Source organism: Microcaecilia unicolor, chromosome 12, assembly GCF_901765095.1.
Source record: "Microcaecilia unicolor chromosome 12, aMicUni1.1, whole genome shotgun sequence".
NCBI lineage: Eukaryota > Metazoa > Chordata > Amphibia > Gymnophiona > Siphonopidae > Microcaecilia > Microcaecilia unicolor.
In genome coordinates, this window is record NC_044042.1 from 31008892 (window position 1) to 31035391 (window position 26500).

The window sequence follows — 26500 nt, forward strand, 5'->3', positions numbered from 1 at the left end:
ACATTTTAACTAATACATCACTATTAGATGAACACATCTTTATCCCCAGTCGACAATGTTTTCTCATTTTCTTCCTCCACCCACCCGCGCCTTTGAATCCAAAATGTTAGTGTTTTATTGTTAGAAAGTTAAGGAGTTGTAGAATAAATTGATGAAATCAGCAGATACATCATATTGTGCATTGTTTCTAATTACTCTGGCCACATTTCCCTCAGAGGCGTAGCCACAGGTGGGCCTGGGTGGGCCAGGGCCCACCCACTTAGGGCTCAGGCCCACCCAACAATACCACACGTTTAGCGGTAGCTGGTGAGGATCCCAAGCTCCGCCAGCTGAAGACATCCCCCTGACAGTAATTAAAACACTGCTGTCCACGATACTGGCACTTGTGCATGCTTAGTTTTCAGCGCATGCCGACTGCCAAGGTGGAAAAGTGTTTTCCCACCAGCTCGTATATTTTTCTGGTGGGGGTTTGGACGAACACTTGATGCCCACCCATTTCTTGCCTATGCCCACCCAAAATCTGTTGTCTGGCTACGCCCCTGATTTCCCTACCTCTCCACTTTCATCTCTGACTGTTCTATATATCAACGATTTATTACTAGCATGTCAACATAGGTAAGTCATCAAAATACCCCTTTGACTAAGACTTAATAACATCATTCACCAAGTTATTGAAATATAACCATACCTGCTATTTACCAGCTTATTTGTATCGTCCCCCCCCACCTCCCTCCCCCATTCTAACCAATCTCTTCCTCACTTTATCCCCCCTTCCCTCCCTATTCAATCTTTTATGGATATATTTAACCACTACAATTATCATAGTTGTTACAAAGCATTGAGAATAAGGCTTCTCCCTCTGAGTCATCTCATCCAATAAACACCCCCAGATTTTGAGAAAACGTGTTTTTCGCTTGTATGTTCCTTTCGCTTCTATCGCTTCCCAGGTCAGCAGTTGATGTACCTGATCAGCCATCGGTTTTATTATTTATAGCTAAATGTTTCGATTCTGTCACTCCTCTTCTGATTCAGGTTCATTGGCTTCCCCGTAGTATTCTGTATAAATCGCCCACATGACATTACATCTTGGAAATCCGTCCTATCTTGCATCAGTAGTTATCCCATATACCCCTTAAAGGGCTGAACGATCCCTTGGCGTTAATCAGTTAGTACTTCCCTCCCTTAAGCAAGCTCATTATGAGTCAACCTGGACCTCTGCTTTCTTTTCCTTATCCCCTGACTTTTGGAATAGCTTGTCTGCGGAAATAAGATCTGAGCTTTCCCTACTCAAATTTAAGGCAAAACCTAGTCCTCCTTTTCTACAGCTTTTGGATTAGGTTCCAGCTACGTATTGGCCTTGTTTGTATGGACACACTTTTCTCCTCCCCTCCTGTATTTCCATTATTCATATCATATTGTAAGCCACACTGAGCCCGCAAAAAGGTGGGAAAATGTGGGATACAAATGCAATAAATAAATACCCTCCTAACTCTTTTTCCTTCTTCCTTTTTTTGTCCTTTTTTCTTGTAGTTTGGATGATTCTCTTTCCTATTTTAATGAAGTTATTTTCTTAATTTGTGTTGTTTTATTTTATTGTAAGCCGGTTTCATCTTCTTGTAGCTAGGGTGGTATACAAAGTTTCCAAATAACCAATGTTCTCGAGTGTTTGTTTATTTTATAACCACCACAGCGGTCAGCAGTACGATACCCTTGTCTCGCTTCACGATTCCACAATTGAATTTGACCTCGCGGCTCAACTTTCCACTATGGAGAAGAAGCCATGGCTAAAAGATGCTCAAACTGTAGCAGTTAAATGTCTGTCACAGATTTTCATCAGTTCTGCTTGTTTTGTTTGGGCTCAAACCATGATATGGCTCATCGTGAGTACCGCCTGCAAGCACAGAGACCATAAATTAAGGTTCCACTTGCAAGGTAGTATACAGAAAACGTTTGTACAAACTTTATTACAGGCATGCTTAAACCCGACCGTCCCTCCATTGTCACCGAGACAGCACTGAATTATAACTGATGCTCTTGAGCAGTTTGAATAAGGACAGGAACTACTGCACATGCTGAGAAGCCTCTTTCAGAGACTTCTGAGCTATGTGACAAGGGCCGATCAGTGCCGTCAGCTTTGACGTCACCCATGCGTGTGGCTGTTTGTATCTTGCTGTCCATGGCGAGCACCTGTTACAGGTGTGCAGCAATGCTTTATTTATGGTGATTGTTTTTTGTTTTGTGTCTTTTCATTGTTTGCGCCCACATTGTTTTTAAAATGTTTTTGTACTTGTGATTTTAATTGTGCATTCCTTTGGGAGATTCTGTTGGGATTAGGAAGATGGTCTGTAAAATTGCTGACTCCCTCTCCTCAAGGGCCTATGAATTCAGCCTTTCTGCCCAGAAATTGAGTCCAGCTCTTCTAGATAAGCAGCTCACATATTTTTAAAGCAGGATCAGCGTACACAGCTCTAGACATACAGAAACAGTGTGCAGATAAATTAGAATAAAGAAGGCTTACAGTGTAACCAAAGAAATGCCCCCTTTCAGAAAGGGTTATGCTACCCAAGTCATTGGTGATGGATGTGAGAATGGAAGGTCACAATAAGGAATTTTTGATGTGGTACTGTGATGTGCAAAGTCTAGACTGTGTGCCCAACGCCTTGCGTGTCCATCCTTACAGGTTGAACGTCCTCCGTCTCCAGTTTCTATGGCACCACACGCATCACTTCCTCCAGTGCCTCCACGCCTTGACCTTCTGCAGCAGTGGGGACCCAATCCTCCAGGGGCTTCCAGTCCGGGTACCACTTCAAAGGTAGTGTACTTCTAGCAGGTTCTTCTTACTCTCTAGTGTGCATTTTTTGATAGGTGAGAAGTGGAAGGGTGGGTGGAGGCCCTCTTCTTCTAGTCAGAACCATGGCTGGAATTCTGGTGCCATGTACCGTTTTTTTGTGATTGCCTGGTGTTTTGCCCTATTTTAATAGATTAAACTACTGTTTCTAGTCTGGTCATTGCAGCAGCGACCTTCAGGCTAAGAGTCATGAAGCAGGGTCTGTCTGAAGTCCTGTATCGTGGGCTTTAAATCCAGCTATTAGATGTCACTTTTTTTTTTTTTTTTATTTCAGAAGAGTATAAAGGAAGACACAATGTATAAACTGACAGCATAGTTAAGTAACAATATAATCCCATATCGGGCATAAATAATCAACATTGGTCTATTACAGATGTCATGCTAAAAACAACTTCTTTCTATTTAAGTATTTTGGTAACAGCACAAAAAGGGGGGAAAAAAGGAAAAACAAAAGCAAATGTTGACGGGAAAGAGGTAGATTATCCTTATCTGTACATTGTTGTTCTTATATCTGGAATATAACTTTGCATGAGACTAGATGTCACCCTTAAAGAGGACCGTGACTCCCTTCCCCCTCCCAGGAGATGTGAGCACTGTCTCTAGCATTCCTACCCAGCAGGGCCGCCGAGAGCCAGATCTGGGCCCGGGACAAGGCCGCCCCCCCCCCCCCCCCCCCCAACCCGAAGTCATCGTCGTCATCATCGTCGCCGCCGGGCCCCGGCCCCTCCCTCCACCCACTACCGGGCCGGGCCCTGAACTAACCTTAAACGCCTCCTTTCAACACCTTCGCAGCAAGCAGCAGCAGGGCAGACCTCTCCTTCCTTCCGTGCCCCGCCCTCGCGGACGTTACGTCAGGCGAGGGCGGGACACGGAAGGAAGGAGTGGCCTACCCTGTTGCTGCTTGCTGCGAAGGTGGTGAAAGGAGGCATTTAAGGTTAGTTCCAAGTTACTTCCGGGAGCGACAGATGCGGGCGGGCCGGAACTGCTGTGGCGCCGGGCCCACTCCGGAGGCCCGGGGACTTTTGTCCCTCCTGTCCCCCCCTCTCGGCAGACCTGCTACCCACAGCTAATCCAGAGGAAGGTAAAAATCCCAAACCAGGAATTGAACCGAGACACTTTGCATTTCAGCATACAGTACTGCCATTGAGCCACCAGATGGCCCAAAGCATCTTAAATTTACTTTACAGAGATGCATCCTTTTAGTTTGTCTCCATTGTACGCAATATTTTCTCAGGCATGTTTATTTGTGGCTCTCCTGAAAACCTGACTGGCTGTAGGTACATTAGGAGAGATTTATTTTATATCTTATTCTCAGTTTGTATAATTGTTTTTCTTGTACTGTAGCTTGCACTACAGACTTTGTAAGCCACTTTGAGCCTGCGATCAGTGGGAAAATGTGGGATATAAATGTAATAATAAATAAATAAATTTAGGAACTTCTGCATTAGATATTGGGTGCTACTGCTTGGATTGGGCAACACGAGCTAAGCAAACCTACAGGCCTCTGAGCAGTGGGGTTCCAAACTCAGATGGTAATGCAAACTGAGCAGTAGAAGAGGGGACAGCGTTCAGCCAAGTTTGGGCACTGGTGAATGTTGAGGGATTCAAATGCTGCTATATAGTGTGTGTCTGATATTCAGCAATGGGGTAGGTAAGTGGGTAAATGATTCCTGGCTTCTGGGCTCAAACTCCCAGGAAATGAATGAATGAAATATGTATATTGATATATAACTGTGTAATGTTTTTATGCAAAGTGATTAAATAGTTGGGAGAACGTGTGTGGTCATTAGGTTTCAGCATTTAAGCATGGAAATAGAGGTGAGTAATGTTCAGCTGACAGCAATCAGTGTTTTGTCAAACACTGGGCACAGTTGGCTGAATTGTGCCTGGATCCTCTGTGTCAGACCCTATCCAGGTATCACAAGATGTCTGTGAGGTGTTACCCAGGTACCTCTGATATTCAGCAGTGGTATCCAGATAGGTAACCTTGCCCAGCCTTTTTACTATCCTAAATTAGTCATCACTGAACATCAGCTATGCCATAGTAACTCTGACCCCACTCCCAAACCAACCCGGCACCAACTGGATAGTACCACTGTGTTCTGCCTGGACGTTCAACAGTACTAGCTGGTTATGTGGCGTTGAAAATCTAGGTATGACCCGGAAAGCATTACTTAACAGGGTGGGAACCTCTCCTACTTTATTAACCAACATGGGATATTCAGGCTCGGAAAATGTATTTTGTGTGGTTGAGAATGTTATTCATATGCAATGTTCCCTCTAAACTGTGGCTACAACAAGCAGGAAAAAAAACCTAATTAGTCACTACACCAGCAGTCTGTGTAGCTGCTGATGAGTTGGTTGCTGATTCACTTTCAAGTGATTTGTGGTGACCCCTGAGGCATGCGGTTCCCCTGCCGAAACACGGCCAGTGTCTGGTCCTTATACTGGTGCTTTGAATATGAGTATTGTGTCCATTTGACAAACTCTTGCCTTCAACCCTGAACGTTCTTCTCAATGTGCTTCCACCTCCAGGTCCCTGTTTACTTTCTGCCAAGATTATTTATTTTATTTATTTGTTACATTTGCATCCAAGAAGACAGGAGGAGCCTCCACGGAAAGTCAAAGCAAAACAGCAAAAGTAGAGGCTGACAAATGCGCAAACCAATAGGGAGATAATCTCAAAAAACAGTTTATTCAGAATATTACATATTTTATTAAGGCGGATATATTTTATTTGAAATCTCTTAATATTATGTTTTTAATTTGTCCTGTTTTTTTGTAGAAAGTTGATTGTGACCCCTGAGGCAGGCGCTTTGGCGCCGAAACACGGACCGTGTCGGGTCCTTGATATTGATATGAATATTCTGAATAAACTGTTTTTTGAGATTATCTCCCTATTGGTTTGCGCATTTGTCAGCCTCTACTTTTGCTGTTTTACATTTGCATCCCACATTTTCCCATCTATTTGTAGGCTCAATGTCATGGTGCAAAGTTTGAAAGCAATAAGTTCTTTGATTGGGAGCCAGTGTAATTTTTCCCGGAGCGGTTTTGCGCTGTCATAAGTACATAAGTACATAAGTAGTGCCATACTGGGAAAGACCAAAGGTCCATCTAGCCCAGCATCCTGTCACCGACAGTGGCCAATCCAGGTCAAGGGCACCTGGCACGCTCCCCAAACGTAAAAACATTCCAGACAAGTTATACCTAAAAATGCGGAATTTTTCCAAGTCCATTTAATAGCGGTCTATGGACTTGTCCTTTAGGAATCTATCTAACCCCTTTTTAAACTCCGTCAAGCTAACCGCCCGTACCACGTTCTCCGGCAACGAATTCCAGAGTCTAATTACACGTTGGGTGAAGAAAAATTTTCTCCGATTCGTTTTAAATTTACCACACTGTAGCTTCAACTCATGCCCTCTAGTCCTAGTATTTTTGGATAGCGTGAACAGTCGCTTCACATCCACCCGATCCATTCCACTCATTATTTTATACACTTCTATCATATCTCCCCTCAGCCGTCTCTTCTCCAAGCTGAAAAGCCCTAGCCTTCTCAGCCTCTCTTCATAGGAAAGTCGTCCCATCCCCACTATCATTTTCGTCGCCCTTCGCTGTACCTTTTCCAATTCTACTATATCTTTTTTGAGATACGGAGACCAGTACTGAACACAATACTCCAGGTGCGGTCGCACCATGGAGCGATACAACGGCATTATAACATCCGCACACCTGGACTCCATACCCTTCCTAATAACACCCAACATTCTATTCGCTTTCCTAGCCGCAGCAGCACACTGAGCAGAAGGTTTCAGCGTATCATCGACGACGACACCCAGATCCCTTTCTTGATCCGTAACTCCTAACGCGGAACCTTGCAAGACGTAGCTATAATTCGGGTTCCTCTTACCCACATGCATCACTTTGCACTTGTCAACATTGAACTTCATCTGCCACTTGCACGCCCATTCTCCCAGTCTCGCAAGGTCCTCCTGTAATCGTTCACATTCCTCCTGCGACTTGACGACCCTGAATAATTTTGTGTCATCGGCGAATTTAATTACCTCACTAGTTATTCCCATCTCTAGGTCATTTATAAATACATTAAAAAGCAACGGACCCAGCACAGACCCCTGCGGGACCCCACTAACTACCCTCCTCCACTGAGAATACTGGCCACGCAATCCTACTCTCTGCTTCCTATCTTTCAACCAGTTCTTAATCCATAATAATACCCTACCTCCGATTCCATGACTCTGCAATTTCTTCAGGAGTCTTTCGTGCGGCACTTTGTCAAACGCCTTCTGAAAATCCAGATATACAATATCAACCGGCTCCCCATTGTCCACATGTTTGCTTACCCCCTCAAAAAAATGTATTAGATTGGTTAGGCAAGACTTCCCTTCACTAAATCCGTGCTGACTTTCTCATCAGTCCATGTTTTTGTATATGCTCTGCAATTTTATTCTTAATAATAGCCTCCACCATCTTGCCCGGCACCAACGTCAGACTCACCGGTCTATAATTTCCCGGATCTCCTCTGGAACCCTTCTTAAAATCGGAGTAACATTGGCTACCCTCCAGTCTTCCGGTACTACACTCGATTTTAGGGACAGATTGCATATTTCTAACAGTAGCTCCGCAAGTTCATTTTTTAGTTCTATTAATACTCTGGGATGAATACCATCAGGTCCCGGTGATTTACTACTCTTCAGCTTGCTGAACTGACCCATTACATCCTCCAAGGTTACAGAGAATTTGTTTAGTTTCTCCGACTCCCCCGCTTCAAATATTCTTTCCGGCACCGGTGTCCCCCCCAAATCCTCCTCGGTGAAGACCGAAGCAAAGAATTCATTTAATTTCTCCGCTACGGCTTTGTCCTCCTTGATCGCCCCTTTAACACCATTTTCGTCCAGCGGCCCAACCGACTCTTTGGCCGGTTTCCTGCTTTTAATGTATCTAAAAAAATTTTTACTATGTATTTTTGCTTCCAACGCTGATTTCTTCTCAAAGTCCTTTTTTGCCCTCCTTATCTCCGCTTTGCATTTGGCTTGGCATTCCTTATGATCTATCCTGTTACTTTCAGTTGGTTCTCTTCTCCACTTTCTGAAGGATTGTTTTTTGGCTCTAATGATTTCCTTTATCTTACTGTTTAGCCACGCCGGCTGACGTTTAGTCTTTTTTCCCTTTTTTCTAATACGTGGAATATATTTGTCCTGAACCTCCAGGATGGTGTTTTTAAACAGCATCCACGCCTGATGCAAGTTTTTTACTCTGCGAGCTGCTCCTTTCAGTCTTTTTTTCACCATTTTTCTCATTTTGTCGTAATCACCTTTTCTATAGTTAAACGCTAGCGTACTTGATTTCCTAGTTTCACTTCCTTCAATGCCAATATCAAAACCGATCATATTATGATCACTGTTATCAAGCGGCCCTCGTATCGTTACCCCCTGCACTAGATCATGAGCACCACTAAGGACTAAGTCTAGTATTTTTCCTTCTCTTGTCGGCTCCTGAACTAGCTGTTCCATGAAGCTGTCCTTGATTTCATCAAGAAATCCTATGTCCCTTGCGTGTACAGATGTTACATTAACCCAGTCTATATGCGGGTAATTGAAATCCCCCATTATTATTGTGTTGCCCAGTTTGTTTGCGTCCCTGATTTCCTTTAACATTTCCGCATCCGTCTGTTCGTCCTGGCCAGGCGGACGGTAGTACACTCCTATCACTATCCTTTTCCCCTTTGCACATGGAATTTCAGTCCACAGTGATTCCAAGGAGTGTTTTGTTTCCTGCAGAATTTTCAATCTATTTGATTCAAGGCTCTCGTTAATATACAATGCTACCCCTCCACCAATCCGATTCACCCTATCACTACGATCGCGTTTTACCAAATATAAGTCTAGCTGCCGTGTTTTGAGTGGTCTGAAGTTTCTTTAAGATTTGTTCTTTGCATCCCGCGTAAACTCCATTACAGTAGTCTGCGTGGCTTAGTACCATAGATTGTATTAGGTTGCGAAAAGTTTGGAAAGAATTGTTTCATGCGTTTAAGTTTCCACATTGAGTGGAACATTTTCTTTGTAGTGGATGTCACTTGGCTATCTAGTGTTAGGTTGCAGTCCAAGGTCACACCGAGGATTTTTAGGCTGTCTTAGATTGGGAGGGTGTCGATACTTGTGGGGTTGCTCGCGTTGTGTTGGGATGATAGGATGAAACGGTGTGTTTTTTCTTTGAGTTTTAGTTGAAATACATTTGCCCATGAGTCCATGATGTTCAGGCTGAGCTTGATTTCGTTGGTGATTTCTGTCAGGTTAGTTTTGTATGGGATGTATATTATGACATCAGTGTAGATGGAAGGGTTAAGGCCTTGGTTGGATAAGGTCTTGGCTAGTGGGGTCATCATTAGGTTGAAGGGGATTGGTGATTGTGGTGATCCTTGTGGTACTCCACAATCTGCTTTCCACGGAAGTGATGTGTTTGAGAGTTTGATAATGCATCTAGCTTCTCTTATATTTGCACGCAACTATGGTATGAATTACCGACTACCATTAAAAACAACGCACGATTTGTCAATCTTCCGGAAACTACTGAAGACAAAAATGATTTGTAGTAGTAGTTGTTCAAAGAGACATAAAAAGGATCCTCCATAATGAATTAGCTCCTAAACTACACCAGAACTACCTTTATTGTACTCTCCTAATTTGACTACTTTGATCGCATTCTCATTATTGAACATTATATCTTGTCCTACTCTCATTTATGTTATGAATTATCTATTTATCTACTTCTAGTTTTACTTGATTTTTTTATGCATCTTACTTGTAATATACTTTGAACTTCTTATTCTGTTAATGTGATTGCTATTGCCACATTGAGACTGCAAATAGGTGGGAAAATGTAGGATACAAATGCAGCAAATAAATAAATAAAGTGTTTACAAGCAACATCTTCTTTTGATCAGCCTCTACTTGGTCCTGGTTGGTCCCTCTAAACTGTGCACATTGAAAACCCTGTGGAAAACATAATACGCACAAGAAAATATAACACTTTTTAGGCATTTCTTTATTTCCAGACCTTTGATGTACCACCAATCATACTGGGTACAGTTGGGCAGTGTACACTTATAATTTACATAGAAAAGAAATTTGCGATATTAAGAGGATAGACTATAAAATGCAAAGGGAGATGAATAGAGGAAACAATAAAGGAGCAGGACTGTGTGAGCTGAAGGAGGGGCGAGCTAGGCAGGGCGGAAATCTGAATGGAGTGGGTAATCTAAATGGGAGGTGTATACCCTGGAGGAAAGGAGAAACAGTGGTGATATGATACAGACGTTCAAATATTTGAAAGGTATTAATCCGCAAACAAACCTTTTCCAGAGATGGGAAGGCGGTAGAACTAGAGGACATGAAATGAAATTGAAGGGGGGCAGACTCAAGAAAAATGTCAGGAAGTATTTTTTCACAGAGAGAGTGGTGGATGCTTGGAATGCCCTCCCGCGGGAGGTGGTGGAGATGAAAACGGTAACGGAATTCAAACATGCGTGGGATAAACATAAAGGAATCCTGTTCGGAAGGAAGGGATCCTCAGGAGCTTAGCGGAGATTGGATGGCAGAGGCGGGGCTGGTGGTTGGGAGGCGGGGTTAGTGCTGGGCAGACTTGTACGGTCTGTGCCCTGAAAAAGAGATACAAATCAAGGGGCTGGTGGTTGGGAGGCGGGGCTAGTGCTGGGCAGACTTATACGGTCTGTGCCCTGAAAAAAACAGATACAAATCAAGGTAAGGTATACACAAAAAGTAGTACATATAGTTATCTTGTTGGGCAGACTGGATGGACCGTGCAGGTCTTTTTCTGCCGTCATCTACTATGTTACTATGTTATATTGCTTCTTTGTGAAATATACACACCCCATTCACATTGGTATATTCTAATTTTATTTCATAGGCTTTGACTGGTTGTCTTCATAAGGATAAACCATTGCCCATACCTCCAATGCAGAGAGACCTGCCTCCACCTCCCCCACCAGAGAGACCACACTCCATTGGCACAGAGAACAGACCTCAGAGACGCCCGTTGCCCTCTACACCCAGTGACTTTACTACCAGGGACAAAGTGCCCCCTGTACCTTTAAACCGTCAGGCAGAGTCATGGCAGCCACGGCCCATTCCTAAAGCACCTACCACTGCTCTAACTCCCAGTGACCCCTGGGTAGGCAGAGAACTATCCAATCGGCACTCTCTGCCCTTCTTCCTGCCCTCTCAGATGGATTCCAAGCAGGAGCCCCACCGGCATGGAAGCACACTCAGTCTGGACACCACTGTGGTAAGTTACTCTTCTCTAAGATAGGGGTCCTCCATGTTCGCTATCCTTGAGAGGCACTAGGACTGAGTTTAGTGGAAGGGGGTCCCAATTTATTGGAACCAACTACTGCATAACAAAATAAATGTACTTTAACCTTTAACAGAGGTCCTTGGTCCTTTGAGAAGAAGCTTCATATAAACAACCTGGAGCTAAGGACAATGTTATGCTGGGATTGTACACCATACCGCTTCAGTGTGTTTCTGTAATATCCAGCTTTTCTTCTGTATCTTGGTACTTGTTGGAGACTGCCTCTTCACGTTTTCTCCAGGTTGTACAGGGCAACATCCTACAGACTTATTTTCCTTGTTGAGCAGACTCTCTAGCTTCTAGGGCAGCAGTATGAGGGCTAACTCCCCTGGGTCAGGGTGAGTGGCTTTCGTCTAATCCTTTAATAGGGAAGGATTGGTTTGTTTTGGCTCCTGTGCATCTGCCTATGATGGACCACTGATTGAGTGGAGGGGTTGATGCACTGCTAGCCTGTTCCCCATCAACTTCTCTGTTTCTGGATTGGTTGTCCCCTTTTCCCTCCATTCTGTCCTTCCTTTTCCCTCTGGCTTTTTCCTTAGGGCAGCAGGCTAAGCCAGCAGTACCAGGCAGCAGCCTTAATAAGATTAGATTAAGAAAAAAAAATAGAGTATCATTGATTTAGAACAGCAGGGGCTTCTGCTGATACCTTGTGAGTTCTTTTGTATTTTCAGATGACAAATGTGCATAAAACTACAGGTTCGCACACAATCACTTAGGAAGTAGATACAATAAATACCTTTGATATGATACCAACAGAGTACACAGCTACATTGCTTCTGGTTACAGGTGGAAGATCTTCACAGCAGGCTCTAGCCTCCCATGCACGTGGAGAAGGCATGAAGGATCTGAACTGCAGAGACCTGCAGCTATGTCCCACAGTGCACAGAGGAGGAACAATGGAGCAAAAAAAACAAAGACTCCTAGAAAAATACCAGGGCAGGACATGTCCAGGATAGCCAAGCAGCACATGTGTACATATACAGAAAGGAATACTTCTCTCCCTCAGTTACTAACTGATAAGGGAAGTGAAGGCTCCTTAGTAAAGCCCTTTAGAAAGGGGGGTTAACTACTAAAGCAGTGTAAATAGGGCATGTCAGAAAAGAAAAAACAGGCAAAAGCCAAAGGTAAAAATTAAATGAATGCCTTGGATACTCAGGGCAAGTCGGAGGTTTTTATTTTCATTCTGCATCTATCAAAAAGGGAAATTGGTGTGTGGATTTGGGTGGATGCAGGTGCACTATAGCCTTGAGCGGGCTGAGTTTGCTGGCTGCTGGGAAATGTTTCCCTGACTATAGGCTGCAAGTTTGGAAGCACAGCTCTTGCTGTGGGGTTTGTGGTAGGAGGACTGATTAGCCACCTTCAGGGTGACTCAGGAATTGGACCATTCAGATATTGAAACCTGGGATAAATAATGCACATCTAGCCCTAAATGTTTTACCTGAGGCCCCAAATCACAAGGAGCATCAATGTGATTTCAACCCTAGATTCTCTGGTTCTTAGTCTTCTGCTCTAACCACATGAAGGGTGTCACATTTTCACTAAAGGTACATGTGGCCTGAGCTGCACGTGAAAGTGGTGTATCTGCTGTAGAAATGCTTAGAAAGTGGAGAGATGCTACTTTACATAGACATTGTGGATTATAGCAATATGCAGTTGTGCCTTTGGGTGTAGTACAGGACTGTAGCCTTCTAATCTCTGCTAGAAATAGGATGTTGGCAGAGCTGCTTTTTATTACTGTCTCTTTTGTTTCCTTCAGAACATGAATAGCGGGCCCTTGGCAGCTTCTGAGAATGAGCATCCCAGAGTGAAAGCCTCCTGCTCAGCAAGTGCCATTTACTCCTTGGCCTCCAGGTAGGTTACACTTCTCCAGCTACCTCTCACTGCACTGGACAAAGTTCTGTGCAGCAAGAACACTGCTGGCAGGTAGCCCGTGGGATTCCGGATCACAGTCTAGCATGTAGGGAGGCCCCTTCTCTTCTTTACATTTCACATGAGCATTTGCTGAGAGATCTGTGATGGTGTGCCTTGTCTGAGGGTAATACCCATCCTGTTTCTCTTTGTAAAAATGTGATCGCCCACAGAAGTCATCAGTGGTTTGTTTGTTTTTTTAAATCACCTTTTTCAAGAAAAATTCTCATATGTGTGCACTATAGGAAAAGGAGGTATGTGTTATCCGAAAGAGAGACCATGCAACTGAAGGCACCTTAATCCTGCCATTCCAGAGTCATCTATTACACTGCAGTAAATGGGAATCGCAGGAACCATCTGAAGAAACAGATTGACTTGTGCTTACTGGCTACAGTTTTGCTTATCGTTCTGTCTGTCTCCTCTAGTGTCTTATTCTTCTGACGATGGCAAGGGTGGTGGTGGGAGGGGAGGGGGGCCGTTCTTCCCCTTGATCCTAGTTCCTTCCCTTCCTGATATCGGGGGAGGTTCCACCTCTACACCTACGTGCCTGTGCTTTGAGAATATCAATTCCATAATGCTCAGCTTGTGTATTTCCCTGCTCAGGCCACTGCCGGTGCCTACCCTGACTCTGGGAGATCAGTGTGACAGCGATGACAATGCAGAGTATATGACTCCCTCTTCCCGGCCACTACTGCCTGCTGTACATAAGATGGACATCTCGCAGCCTTTGGAAACAAGTCACCGCTTTTGGTGAGAACTTTGCTGTGGAGTGCCTTGATGCACGTGTTTGAGATTACAGTAATCTGTTAGTGTGTCACAGGGCTGTTCTGTAGCTTAGGGCAGGCTAATGTTTCCTTCGGGACTTGAAATGGGAGAGTGCATGCTGGTACTTTTTCTCCTGCCCCAGTCCAGCAGAGGAAGGGTAATGGTAGCTGAGGACAAGTTACTCTTTACTCAGATAGTGGCAGTGGCATCTACAGCTGCTTCCCTTAGGTGATTCTCCTCCATCCCTGTCTATTTCCTGTGAATGGAGGAGGAGCATCAGCAGTGGAGATAAGTATCATGTGGGCATTTTTTCCTCATCTTGTTAGCCTAACTGCTACAGTCCTGGGGTTTGGGAAATGAGTAGGAGAGGAACTTGAAGGAGACAGGTAAGAAGACTTGAGTGTTTTAGGAACACTTAATTTTATAATTTTCACTTTGATTTTCTTCATATGCCACTCTTACATTTTTATACTTGATTTGACCTTTCTCCACGACACTGACCTTTTTTTGTTCTTACCACATACCCTCCTTCCCATTTCACCACCTTCCAATTCCCACTAATAGTTCCTCCTAGCTTACCTCATCAACTTTGCCAAACTGGGTGTAATCCTTCTAACTGTTCTTCTGATTGCTTTGTCCTTTCTCCGTAGCTAAACTTCCCCTACAGGCAGAAAAAAGGATCAATAGAAACAGAGAAACATTTAGGCAGGTAAAGGCCATATGACCTGTCTAGTCTGCCCATCCATGCCATCTACTCTCCCTTCTGTAGGTGTGGTCTTCAGAATAGCACACAATATATATTTTTTTTGTTACATTTGTACCCCGCGCTTTCCCACTCATGGCAGGCTCAATGCGGCTTACATGGGGCAATGGAGGGTTAAGTGACTTGCCCAGAGTCAATAGGAGCTACCTGTGCCTGAAGTGGGAATCGAACTCAGTTCCTCAGTTCCCCAGGACCAAAGTCCACCACCCTAACCACTAGGCCACTCCTCCATTCTAAAAGAGGTCTCACCAGTGTCTTATACAGGGGCGTCATCATCTCCTTTTATATTATTAACCTATTACTATTTATCTGTACTCTAAGTTTATCCACATCAGCAGATCCTCTTTTGGAGTTTGGGGGGGGGGGGTGGTATGGATGGGTATTGTCTCTTCTTTTGCCTAGTCTTTATGTATACTCTTCCTCTTTGGTTGGTTATCAGGACTCCTTTTCTCAAAACCTATAACCCAAAGATCCTCTTGGCTCTGCTATTTCTTTCTTTGATGAACAAGACATTCTCTTTACTGATCTAATGTTCTATGACTTTAAATATGTACCTTTCTTTTTTTCCATCAGTGATCACTACTAAATTGTCTTCTCAACTTTTTGCTCTTTAGCCCATCTGTTGCTCTTAGCTATGCAGTTGTTAATTCACTGTTTCCTTTTTAGTCATTAGTATTCAACTTTCTCTTCTAGCTGCTCATTCTTTGTTTAGATTGTGATCTGCATAATTCTGGCCTTGCCATCACTGTTCTTTCCTCGTACCTTTTAAGTCCTTACTCTGTATCTTCAGTTAGCTAAGAGGTTCACATCCAAGAGCCTCTGTACTGCTGCCCTTGCCAGTCAGACCTGCCAAATCTCTTCTCTCTGTAACCTGCAGCACTAAGCTGAATCTAAATACACAAAATCCAAGTAGACTCATAGAAAAACAAAGGCAGATAAAGCCCATGTAGTCTATCCAGTCCCACCCATCCATGCCATTTACTATCCCTTCCCCTCCCTTAGATGTAATTGTTCCAACCTTTTTTGACTCCAGGTCTGCTGTTCTTCGACTCCCTGTAGCATTCTGTTTCTGCCCTGAATGCTGCTGGATCCAGTTATGCTTTTATTCACCTGCCTTCAGGCTGTCTTACCTGCTAATTTTCTTTCCTTGAGTCCAACCAGACCAGTCTAGAATGCATGGATTACGCCTCTTATCCAGCAGATGGAGATAGGAGACCTATGATCTGTGAGCTTTGTCCCGTAAGAGGAGTAAGCACCTTCTCACCAGTATTTCTGTAACAAAGCAAGTATAACCCACCCCCCTCCTCCCCCCCCCCCCCAAAAAAAAAAAAAAAACAATTTCCTCCTAAACCAATTTAACAGGAGAAAGGAATCCAAGGTACTGAATTAGAACCATTTTTCCCTGAGAGATCCCAGAATATGAACTAATATCTTACCATACCCTTTCTACAAGCAAAGAGGTAAACAAACTGAAAAGTGAGCAGGCAGTATCAGGGTGAGCCTTTGGACTGGTTTGGTTAGATTCAAGGAAAGAAAATTAGCAGGTAATATTAACATTTTCCTTCCTTTTTTCATCTACCGGATCAGTCCAGAATGCATAAGATGTAGAAAAACAATCCTCAAACTGGGTGGGATACAAAAACCCCTGCTGCCAAAACACTGTCACCAAAATCATCTCTGGCATAAATGTCCAATCTATAGTGCTTGGAGAGAGTGCAGAACTTTTGTAAGTTTCATATGGAGAAACAGATTTCAACTCTGCTCAAGATGTTGCAACACCTCTGGTTGAATGGACCTTTGAACCCTTTCCGGGGGTCCTTGCCCTTTGAGAATATAAGCTGAAATGATTGCCTCCTTAAACAAACATGCAATAGATGCCTTTTTCACCTTTTTAGCACTGCCAAACAAACAAACAAAGTGATCAGATATTTAAAAACTCATTTGTCATCTCCAAGTAATGCAGTAGAGTTCTATGACCATCAAAGAGGCAAATACTGAACTCATCTTCCTAATCCTCTTGATGGAAGGTGGGCAGGTTCAATGCCTGACTCACATGGAAAACCAACATGTACGAATGAGGAGAACTCCACGCGCGTGAGGTAGTCTGTATGAATTGGAGTATGCAGAGACTGTGCATTCCTAGAGCTGAAAGAGGAATGGGCTTCAAAGAAATATATTATATATAGAGAGCTACAGTCATAAGCCTCCAGTCTTATTAACAACATCAACAGATCCAAACACACAAAAAGTATTGAAGTATGAGAACAAGCTTCCAGAATCTAGTTCCATCATTAAGCTTGGACTGGCATTCCAGCGAGCAGAGAGAATGAGTGAGAATTTACCCATAAGTGCAGATCAGCAAACAAACAAAAAAAAAATGTAGAAATATTACTCCAGGAACTGTATGTGGATCAAGCCCAGACACATGAATGGTTAAGGAGCGGAGAACTGAAACCTAATGGAGAGATTGATAGTTCCAACCCAGGACAGCAGCTTAGAGGAGATGGTTCACAACAAGTATAGAAAAAATATCTGATACAGCCGGTATTTGTAAATTCTGTAAGAAAGAGTCGGAAATGGTCACGCATCTCATAGCTGGCTGTGAAGTGCTGATGGCAGAACATTTTTATACAGAAAGGCGCAATAAGGTGGCATGTTTCCATTCATTGGAAATTTTTTGTAAACATTACACATCACTCTATTGGAAAAACATTGGTATCAGGATCCTAAGAGAATTGAGGAAAGGGAAGCTTATGATAATCCTGATTTGAGGAATTTGGAGGGCTAAATCCAGAATGGGCTAAAAGCCTTTTTTAGGACTACAAAATAAATGGAGTAACATCCCTTGCCCCATTCATCTTTGGGGACTTACTGTTCCTATGCTTAAAGGCCTTTCCAATGTGACCACCACAGCCATCTTGGCTGGAGCGTGACAACGATATTCCATAAGTGCATCTGTGAGACGATGGAAAAATTCTAAAATATCATCTCAACACATCAGCACCCACTGGTTGGATGTTATTTTGGTCTATTCCGCTGGAAACACAGCCGGCCTCTATCTGCTGCACTGAAGGGTGGACCCCAACATCTCATTATACAGTTCTGAGGCTCCCCGTAGTCTTCTAACTCTGGGAACCTCTTTTATGATCAGAGCAAAAGAAGAATGTTCCGTTTTGGAAGCGAGACCATTGAAATGTCAAACACCCTGTGCCTGGTTGATAATACCCATCTTCTCTGAATCTACATCATACCATTAAAGACTGAGAAGACCTTGGTGAAGCTAAACCACATAGACCGCCAGAGGTAGGATTACCATATTTGCCTTGACAAAAAAAGAGGATACCAATAGCCATGCCTCCTCTCCACCCTGCCACCCCCCCCCCCCCCACTCCACCACACCCTCTGCCGTGCCCTCCACTCCCATGCTACACAGTCACCTTGATCCAACCTCCCCTTCCTTACCTTATAGTGCCCAGTTGGTCTAGTGGCCTCTTCGGGGCAGGAAAGGACCCCACTCTTTCCTGCCCGGCAATGCTGGTGCCACTTCAAAATGGCTGCTGAGACTTCAAGCGGTGTGACCTCGCAAGACAAGGGAAGTGTCATTCTTAAGTTTTTGCAAAGCATTCCAATGTGATCTAGGTAAATTGTGGTGTACAATAAGCTGATGATCCATTACACTAAACCTTTGTAATACTAAACAGTCAAAGGCAACTACTGATGGATCCGAAGGCCCAGGAGGGAGCCAAATAGAAGAGACTTTACAATGAGTGGGAAATGCGTCTGCATCAGGGCTACTCAATTGTTCTTGGAAAAAAAGCTTGTAATTTCAAAGATCGAAAAAATGTAAACAGACATTGGTGAGTATGAAAATCATTATGACCAACCGAGGGGATGAAAGACACCTGCCTCATAAGTCAGACAACTGTTTTGAGGAAATATTGATAACTAGACTCAGCGCCTCTTCGTTTGCCTTTTGGGTCTCACTGTCTTGGTTACCGATTGACTGGCTATCATCTGAGGTGACTGTATTATCTGAGCCTGAGGTAGCCGTAAAAAAAGAATCTGGCAGAGCTTGATGTTCACTTTTGCCCACTCCATTTACTAAATCTGATCCACCCTGTCCTATAGCTGATGCTTTTTCATCCCCTGATGACTCACTAGATGATAATTTAAATGCCACCCATTTGCCACCTCTACCCTTCTTAAAACCTCTTGGTCTTATCCATCCAGGGGTAAACGTACCCTTTGGTGTAAGTCCATTTCATACCGACGGAACTTTGTGACTTTCAATGCTCTCTGTTCCTTGCGGCATTGTTCCATAATTTTATTATGTTTGCTAAGTTGTTTATCATATTCATTAATGAACCCCTGAAGGACATCAATAGTAAGAAGCACAAGATCAAGAGAGCATTGAGATATTACTTTATTCCATTTCTCAACATATTCACTATTTCTTAAAATTCTTGGCTCTTTAAATATCCTCAACCCTCATGGTACACGTTGCACATGACAGTATTCTACAAGGGATGAGAATGTAGCTCGGATCTAATTAAAGCCTTGTTGAGTTTCTGTATTTCAGACCAATCCAGAGGGGAATCAGTAGTGGGCCCATTAAACAATCTGGTGCTGGCTAATAATGAGGAGATCCGTTCCTCAGATAAACCCGACAGCAGCCATTGCTTCCCTATTCCACTTATAATGAAACTAAATAGGAAAAGACAAACAAATTCCATACCAAGTATAACACTATGTGACTAAAGTACAGATCTAATACTCCAATCAATACAAAACAACAACACAATTTTATTTATTTTTGGTACATTTATACCCCACATTTTCCCACTAGAGTGAGCTCAGTGTGGCTTACAATATTACAAAAGGTTACAATGCAAGGAGGGTAATGACACAAAAGTCAGAAGGACGGGAAACAATTTTACATATTTGTTTTGTTTACATACATCCCACATCACACCAAATTCTCCATGAGAGATATTAAGAGTGTTCATTTCATTCTTTTGTCACTTAACAAAAGAGACTGAGTCGAAAACCATCGTAGCACCTCTTATGTTCTCTCAAGCATAGGTATCAACAAAGGGTACCGCCAAACAAGCAAAGTGCTATGATCGTCAAACTTTAAGCTGGAGATTAGAGTGTTGGATCTGAATTTTTTTTTTTTTTTGAGAAGCCAACTCAGCCTGAGTAGGTGAGGAAATAAGGCCCCTTACCCCTCTCAACCAATCCTGTGTGCAATACTGGTTTTTGTGAGGCTTGGCCTGCTTAGATGGTGCTTCCATCAGGCTGCTGGAGAGAGGCTTCAGTCTGTTTCACTGTGAATCTTCAGATTGCCATGCCATTTGAAACCATCGACCAATCTTTAAACCATGGCTCTCTGCTTTGCGGCTTCCCACTGAAACTGATTGCCAGAATAGAAGAGGAACAGTGCAAAGTAGCCCAAAACTGTCAGAACGCCAACATTTATGACACTCCCAGCACTATCCCGAAAGTGCTGCAGCTATAGTAATGGGAGCTCTTCATTATGCCATTCTGGGCAGCGCTGTAAAGAGGCTGAGGTGGGGAGAGCCCCTGGCAAACTGGGAGCTCTCTCCCACTACCTGAAACTGACCAGTTGTACTCAAACTAATGCTCAAAGACAGGGCTGAGGAAGCTTTCTATAAAAAATAAAGACACAAGTAATAAAGAAGGGAAGCAAAGGAAAGAAAATAGAGAAGGCAGAATAAATGAAAATAAATCAAAGTAAAGTAAGGAGGTCTTCCTCAGCAAGGAGGGGCCTGGACAGAACCCTGGGGTTTCTTCTAAGCCAACAGAGTGACCAGTTCTCCAACTGGGACCAGGGACTCTTCACCAGACCAGTCCACGGCTGCACGGAATGTCAGTCACCATCTGCTGGAGAAAGAGAATGCTGGTGCTGCCTAGTGCTTCTTATAGGGCAGACCTCACAGCCCGTAGGTCTCTGTCTTCATCTGCTGGCTGAGGGGCATAACCTGTGCATTCTGGGCTGATCTGGTGGATGAAAGGGAACGTTACTTTGCACATTCCAAACTATCTGTGACTTGATTTTTCTCTGCTGGAAGCTGCTGTTTTTCTCTTCGTGTACCAGGACTTTCATTGCTTTCACATGGTGGCATCACTCATTTACTGATGACATGAATCTTTGTTTCTGTGACCTTTCTCCTTCAGTCTTCTCTCAGCTGTGTCTTATGTTAAACCTTCCTAAACAAATGTCATAGTTTTAACTGCCTCCTTCCTATGTTCTCTTCGTGGAGGGGAGCAGGGGGGACAAAATTCCCTGGGCCTCCAAGGGGGGCCCGGCGCCGCAGTCCCACCTGCCCTCCGTCGTCGACCGTTTTCCGCCGGGCTTGGCCCCCTGCATTGAAATCACAGCACCTCTCGCCTCCGTGTGAAAGCGCTGCAGGCAGCAGGGCAGCAGATCGCCTCCCTTCGGGCCTCCTTCCCTCCCTGTGTCCCGCTCTCATCTGACGTAACTTCCGCAGGGGGAGGGGGCGTGGCAACCTCGGGGGGGGGGGGGGTGGCGGCGGGGCCCTGGGCGACCTTGCCCCGGCCCAGTCTCTTGGTGGCCCTGGAGGGAAGAGAGCAGACCTACAGCTCGTTAAGTTGGGGATAGAGGCAGCAATTATTGGAGGTTGTAAGGAAGCAGAAATAGGGGCCAGTTACAGGGGTTTCGAGAACCTGACTACCAAGATAGGCTTCCCAGCTTGCTGGTTGTAAAGGAAACACAGGCTTGCTGTCTACACCAAATTGTTTGTGACATGCCTCCCATCTCTTGGAGACACACTGGTTGAGAATCACTGCTTTAGGCCTTGATGCCTGTGGTACCTTGGGCCTTGCTGGAGCCAAAATAAAGTGGTAAAGGAGAAGATACCCTTCGGGGAGCATACCTCTTCTGTGTCTGTTTATGAGTGGGGGAAAAGCTGAAGGCTAGGGTAGCTTAAAAGTGGGCAGGGGGCTGCACTGACCTATGCATTGTTCTTCCCAGTGCCCCCGAGTGTGATCTAACTGAGGGACTCACGTATGAATCCATGTGCAACATCCAGTCCCAGGCTGTGCCCACGGTGCTGGAACTCTCAGGTATGTGGTTTTGAGTTAGACGTCCACTAGCTGTATATGTGTTCTAGAGTCCAATTCCTGCCCTTGGATGTGGAAGAAAAAGAACTTATTAGCAACAGAAAGCATTTCAAAGCTAGGAGAGGAGATTGCACATGTGCATGTGTGTGCATCTGTAACTAACTAGGCTGTCATTCTGTGACCACACAATCCTGTTGTCTTCGGTACAAGGTTAGGTTACTAAAACTAGTTGATTATGGCAGTGGCGTTCCTAGAGGGGCTGACACCCGGGGCGGATCGCTGATGCGCCCCCCCCCCCGGGGGCAGCGACCCCCCCGGGTGCACGTCGCGGGGGGGGGGGGTGCCGCGCGCTGATCAGCGTCGTTCGTTTCCATGCTCCCTCTGCCCCGGAACAGTTTAGTTCCGGGGCAGAGGGAGCATGGAAACGAACAACGCTGACCGGTGCATGGCACCCCCCCAGCGGCGTGCACCCGGGGCGGACCACCCCCACCGCCCCCCCCCCCCCCCCCCTTGGTACGCCACTGGATTATGGCAACCTTTCACTTTCTCTGCCCTACAAAAACTGCCAGGTAGCATACATGTGTGGACAGCAAGTTGATCCCTTCCAGAAGCAGCTGCTTATTTATTTTTGAAGTGTTCTTATAAAGTTTGTTAGAAATGCAGTGAGGTGAAAGTCACTCTTTAAATGCAGATTATTGTAATGCAAAGGGGAAAGCGGGTTATAATTTTTTCCCTGCATTCTTTCAGGTGAAGAGTGTGCAGTTGTAGAAAATGTAAGGAATGGACCAGAGGAGTCTGAGAATGAGGATAGTGGGTATGATGTCCCCAGATCGCCCCTGCCTATTGCCCCTGCACGCCGTACTCTTTCAGACATCTCCAATGCCGCTTCTGCCTTCAGTCGAGCGTCTTTGGACAGCGATCCTTTGGCCTCGGGAACAGGTGAGTGTTGTGAGCCCTCTAAGGACAGAGAAAGTACCTGCATATATGTGTACAGCGCTGCGTACGTCTAGAAGAGCTATAGACATGATTAGTAGTAGTAGTTTAGCGTTGTGGGGATGGTTCACAGTTTCTAGAGCTCACTTTGTTTTCCAGCACTGTTCTTCTATGGAAATTTTCTGTCCTGCAGCTTTCTGTACATTAGGGATGCACCATAGGAAAGCAGTAACATCTCTGTTTCTCTGCAGGTTTTCTAGACACGTCCCAAGTTCCAGAACGACCTCCAAAGCCTCTTCCCCGGAGGATCAACTCTGAGCGCAAGGCAGGGAGTGCCCAGCAGTCTTCTGCCTCTACATTGTGCCCGCAGCAGTTGTCCAGTGAAATTGAGAGCCTCCTGAGTCAGGGCTACTCCTATCAGGACATTCAGAAAGCTCTACTTATCGCACAGAACAACATTGAGATGGCAAAGAACATTCTGCGGGAGTTTGTGGCTATTTCTGCCCCTACCCACGTGACCACATAGCACTTGTGCACCAATGGCTCTGGCCCCTGTGGACCAGTGCCGTGAGTAGGGATCTAGGAGTATGCTGAGGCCCACCCTCCCTCTCCATATGCCATGTTCACATACTTATTGAATTGAGAGCAGGAGAAATAAGCAGATGGTTGTGGGATTTGCACTGCTTTCTCCAAGGGGGAGGGGTTCTGCAGTGTTCTCTGGGAGCAAGAGGGATGGGAATGTGACATTTGCTCCTAAAATAGGGTGGGACTTTATGGTATTATCTATTGGGAACAAGAAGGCGGGGAAGAGTGCAACACTTTTCCAAAGAGCAAAGGGGACGATGTGCCTTCTTATGGGAATGAAAGAAGATAGAACTGTAGTGCTTTTTCCTGTGTGTCTTCTGATGAGTCTCCTCTTCCTGAGCATTTTGTGACAGCTCTAAGATTTACAGATGGTCACTGGCATCCAGATCTGAATGAGGGAGAGGTAAAATGGAGGGTGGAGGAGCTGTGAATGCGAGGGAAAGGCTTCTCACATTCTTTGAAGGGGAAGGGAAGGTCTATACTTGTTGGATTAGGGAAGGGTTTCTACTCTTTTTGTCAGTTGCGTTTTCATTCTCTTGAGTCTCAGTGATGTCCAAATCTATTAGTTATTTCCAAAACGAGTTTGTCTACCGATTTAGCCAGCCTCACCAACCCCTGATATTACTTATCCACCTTCTCTAATCTCCCACCCCATTCTTCCCAGCCCATGGACACTGCCAATCTATTGGCCACACACTCTTTAAACTGTGAGAACCTTGGAAGAAAGTATTAACTTGTCACCTGCTTCCTGCCGGGGGGGAAGGGAGTGAGATCTCCTAGATGACATGAGATGTTAGCAGCAGTGTCTCCCTGCCAGTTTATCCCCATTAGCGTGACTCTCGCCGGTCTCTGGTTTGCCCTCTATACTGTATGTAGCAATATATTCTTTCTTGCCAGAGCGCAGCATGGTGGGGTGTGGCCTCATGTAGAGCACAACTTGCCCAATAAGAAAAACATACCAGCAGTGACACCAGCTGCATTTCTCAACTTTTTATTTTACATTTCTGGATTTTATTTATTTTTATCCCAGTAGTTTCCTCTTATGGGCTTCCAACTCAATCAGAACTGGCCTTTGCTCAGCTACAGTGCCATGAGCCTGGGGATTGGCCCCTATTTTGTATCCCTACCTCAGATTCCTCCACCACAGCCCGTGTACCAGAGATCCTTCTGAAACCCACAATCATGGGTCCTGAATTCAGCCAATAAGTGTTAACATTACATAATGAACTGCCACTCCATCACCCCCCCCCCCCCCCCCCCCCGCCTCAACCGGGGGTCTTGAACACTGCCTTTGGAGCAGCCCCAGCTCCAGCTGACCCAGGAAGCAGAAAATTCCTGAGTATTTTCTAAGTAGAACTTTTTATTTAAGAAAAGTTCTTCCATGATTCTGGGTGAAACAGTCTGCTGTGCAGATAGTGGTCTGCATTTTTAATATGATGTCCCTTTGGTGAACTTTCTTTGATGGCTTTGAGCATCAATAAGGTATGTGGGTCAAGGGCTTCTTGAGGGGTTCATCCATCATTGGATGAAGCTCCACCTTCAGCCCTTCCACGTCCGTTCCTGAGATGCTGCTTAACTGTCCTCAGACCCCCCAAGCCATTTAGTTTCTGTGTAGAGGGCGGTAGCAGGATTGATGCCTATCTTTGACCGCTGTCATACATAGGTTTAGAGCAGATGTGCTGTTTCAGACAGGAAGTGATGTCATGTTTGGTTTAGTACACAGCTTGCTTCACTGATTCAGGTTTCTATTATAGGGCTGCAGCCATGGTTCTTATTGGAATTGGAAGGATTGCTTTGGGTGGGTGGGTAGTGATGAAGACATATTAGTTTCTGCCTGGCCGTAAAGGATGTGCTTGTCCTTCCTTGTCTAAATCCCTTGTTTTGCTCCCCAGTTCTCTGTCAAGTTTTTGACTGCTGAAAGGTAAGCAGGGAGGAAAAGGCTGGGAATGTATATGTTTGGGTTTATTTTTTTAAACCGTATGGTATTTGGCAGTTTCTGGAGGAGGGGTTGATGGTGACCTCTGCTCAGGATTTTCATGGACTGGTTTAAAAGTATGATAATGACATGAATTATATTAAAAAAAAAACTTCTGATAGCAGTAATTAATCCTTTCAAACTTGTAAAGATTAAGGAAAACAGAAGGTAAATATTCTTACAAAGAATAGTTGAGCTTTAAGATTTATTTGATTTGTTTTGTCTTGCAGATTTCCTTATTAATGTGTAGACTGAACTAATGTTATTTATTTTTTTTCATTATATGCTGTCCACTAAAGATTCTTTTGTTTTTGGATTTCTTTTACCTGTTTTTTTTTTTTGTTTGTTTTTTTTTAATAAATTTGCTTTGTTGTAGCATACTTTTGTGTACTGTTATGATGGTGGGAGCTCTCGTGGCAGGGAATGGTGTATTGGTACCTGATGGTATAAATTTTTCATTGGAAGGGAGGAGCTGGGGGGGGGGGCATACTGACATGCAGTGGTATGGGCTGTTGTGAGCTTTGTGTTAGTGCTGGCATGAACTGTTGCAACATGTGTGCAGAGTGACATGGAATAGATGTGTGAATAGCTCTTGTGAAACCGTGTACTGATGGGCCCTTACAGGAGTGTACTAGAACATTCTTTGTGAGGGTGTCCTCCTGTGTTTGTGTGTGTTGACTGGCACGTGGAGGTAGATGTATATACCAGCATCTGTTGGTGTAAAGCTCTTCTGGAAGTGCATATGCAATTTTTGCACGTTTGGAGATGCAGATGATATTTCTGAAGGTAAAAGGTAGCCCTTGTATGTTTTTCCCTATCTGGTTATATTGTTTTAGGTTTTTAGGAACCCAGACCACTCAGCAACCTCCCCTTTCATCAGCAGCAAGAGATTCGTTAATAAGACATTGTCTCCTGCTGCCTCGGGATCAGTCTTGTGGTAAGAACTGCAAAATCTCACAGCTCTTTATTGCAAAACTGATCCCCACAGCAGCAGGAGATGAAATTGTATTAAGTGGCTCCTACTGCCCAAGGAGGTGGCTTGTTGGTGCTGTAGCGGTCTTGTCAGGGTTGGAGCCAGGAGGTAGAGTCTAGAGTGGGTGGGTCTCTTAGGCATGGCTGGGTGGAGAGCTGGGGATGGAGCTTAAAAGTTCCCTCTCAAAGATTAGGCTCCCTTGGCACCTCTGGAAACCCAAACTGCCCCTAGCACTGTCAGTAAAACTGACTGAAAATAGCA

The 26500-nt window shown here is 44.5% G+C and overlaps 1 protein-coding gene across 2 annotated transcripts in view; it reads left to right on the plus strand.

Annotated features, from left to right (window-relative positions):
- Positions 1–25378, plus strand: part of CBL (Cbl proto-oncogene) — a 94541-nt gene extending 69163 nt beyond the window's left edge. The window contains exons 10-17 of one of the 2 annotated variants that reach the window (XM_030220505.1): positions 2681–2812; positions 10790–11167; positions 12990–13084; positions 13745–13891; positions 21685–21776; positions 22382–22384; positions 22515–22712; positions 22958–25378. In XM_030220505.1, coding sequence (XP_030076365.1) covers positions 2681–2812; positions 10790–11167; positions 12990–13084; positions 13745–13891; positions 21685–21776; positions 22382–22384; positions 22515–22712; positions 22958–23232 — 1320 coding nt within the window. In that variant the 3' untranslated portion in view covers positions 23233–25378. The remainder of the gene's footprint in view (positions 1–2680; positions 2813–10789; positions 11168–12989; positions 13085–13744; positions 13892–21684; positions 21777–22381; positions 22385–22514; positions 22713–22957) is intronic. The other variant, XM_030220506.1, reaches the window with a different exon arrangement.
- The last annotated feature ends 1122 nt before the right edge of the window (positions 25379–26500 follow it).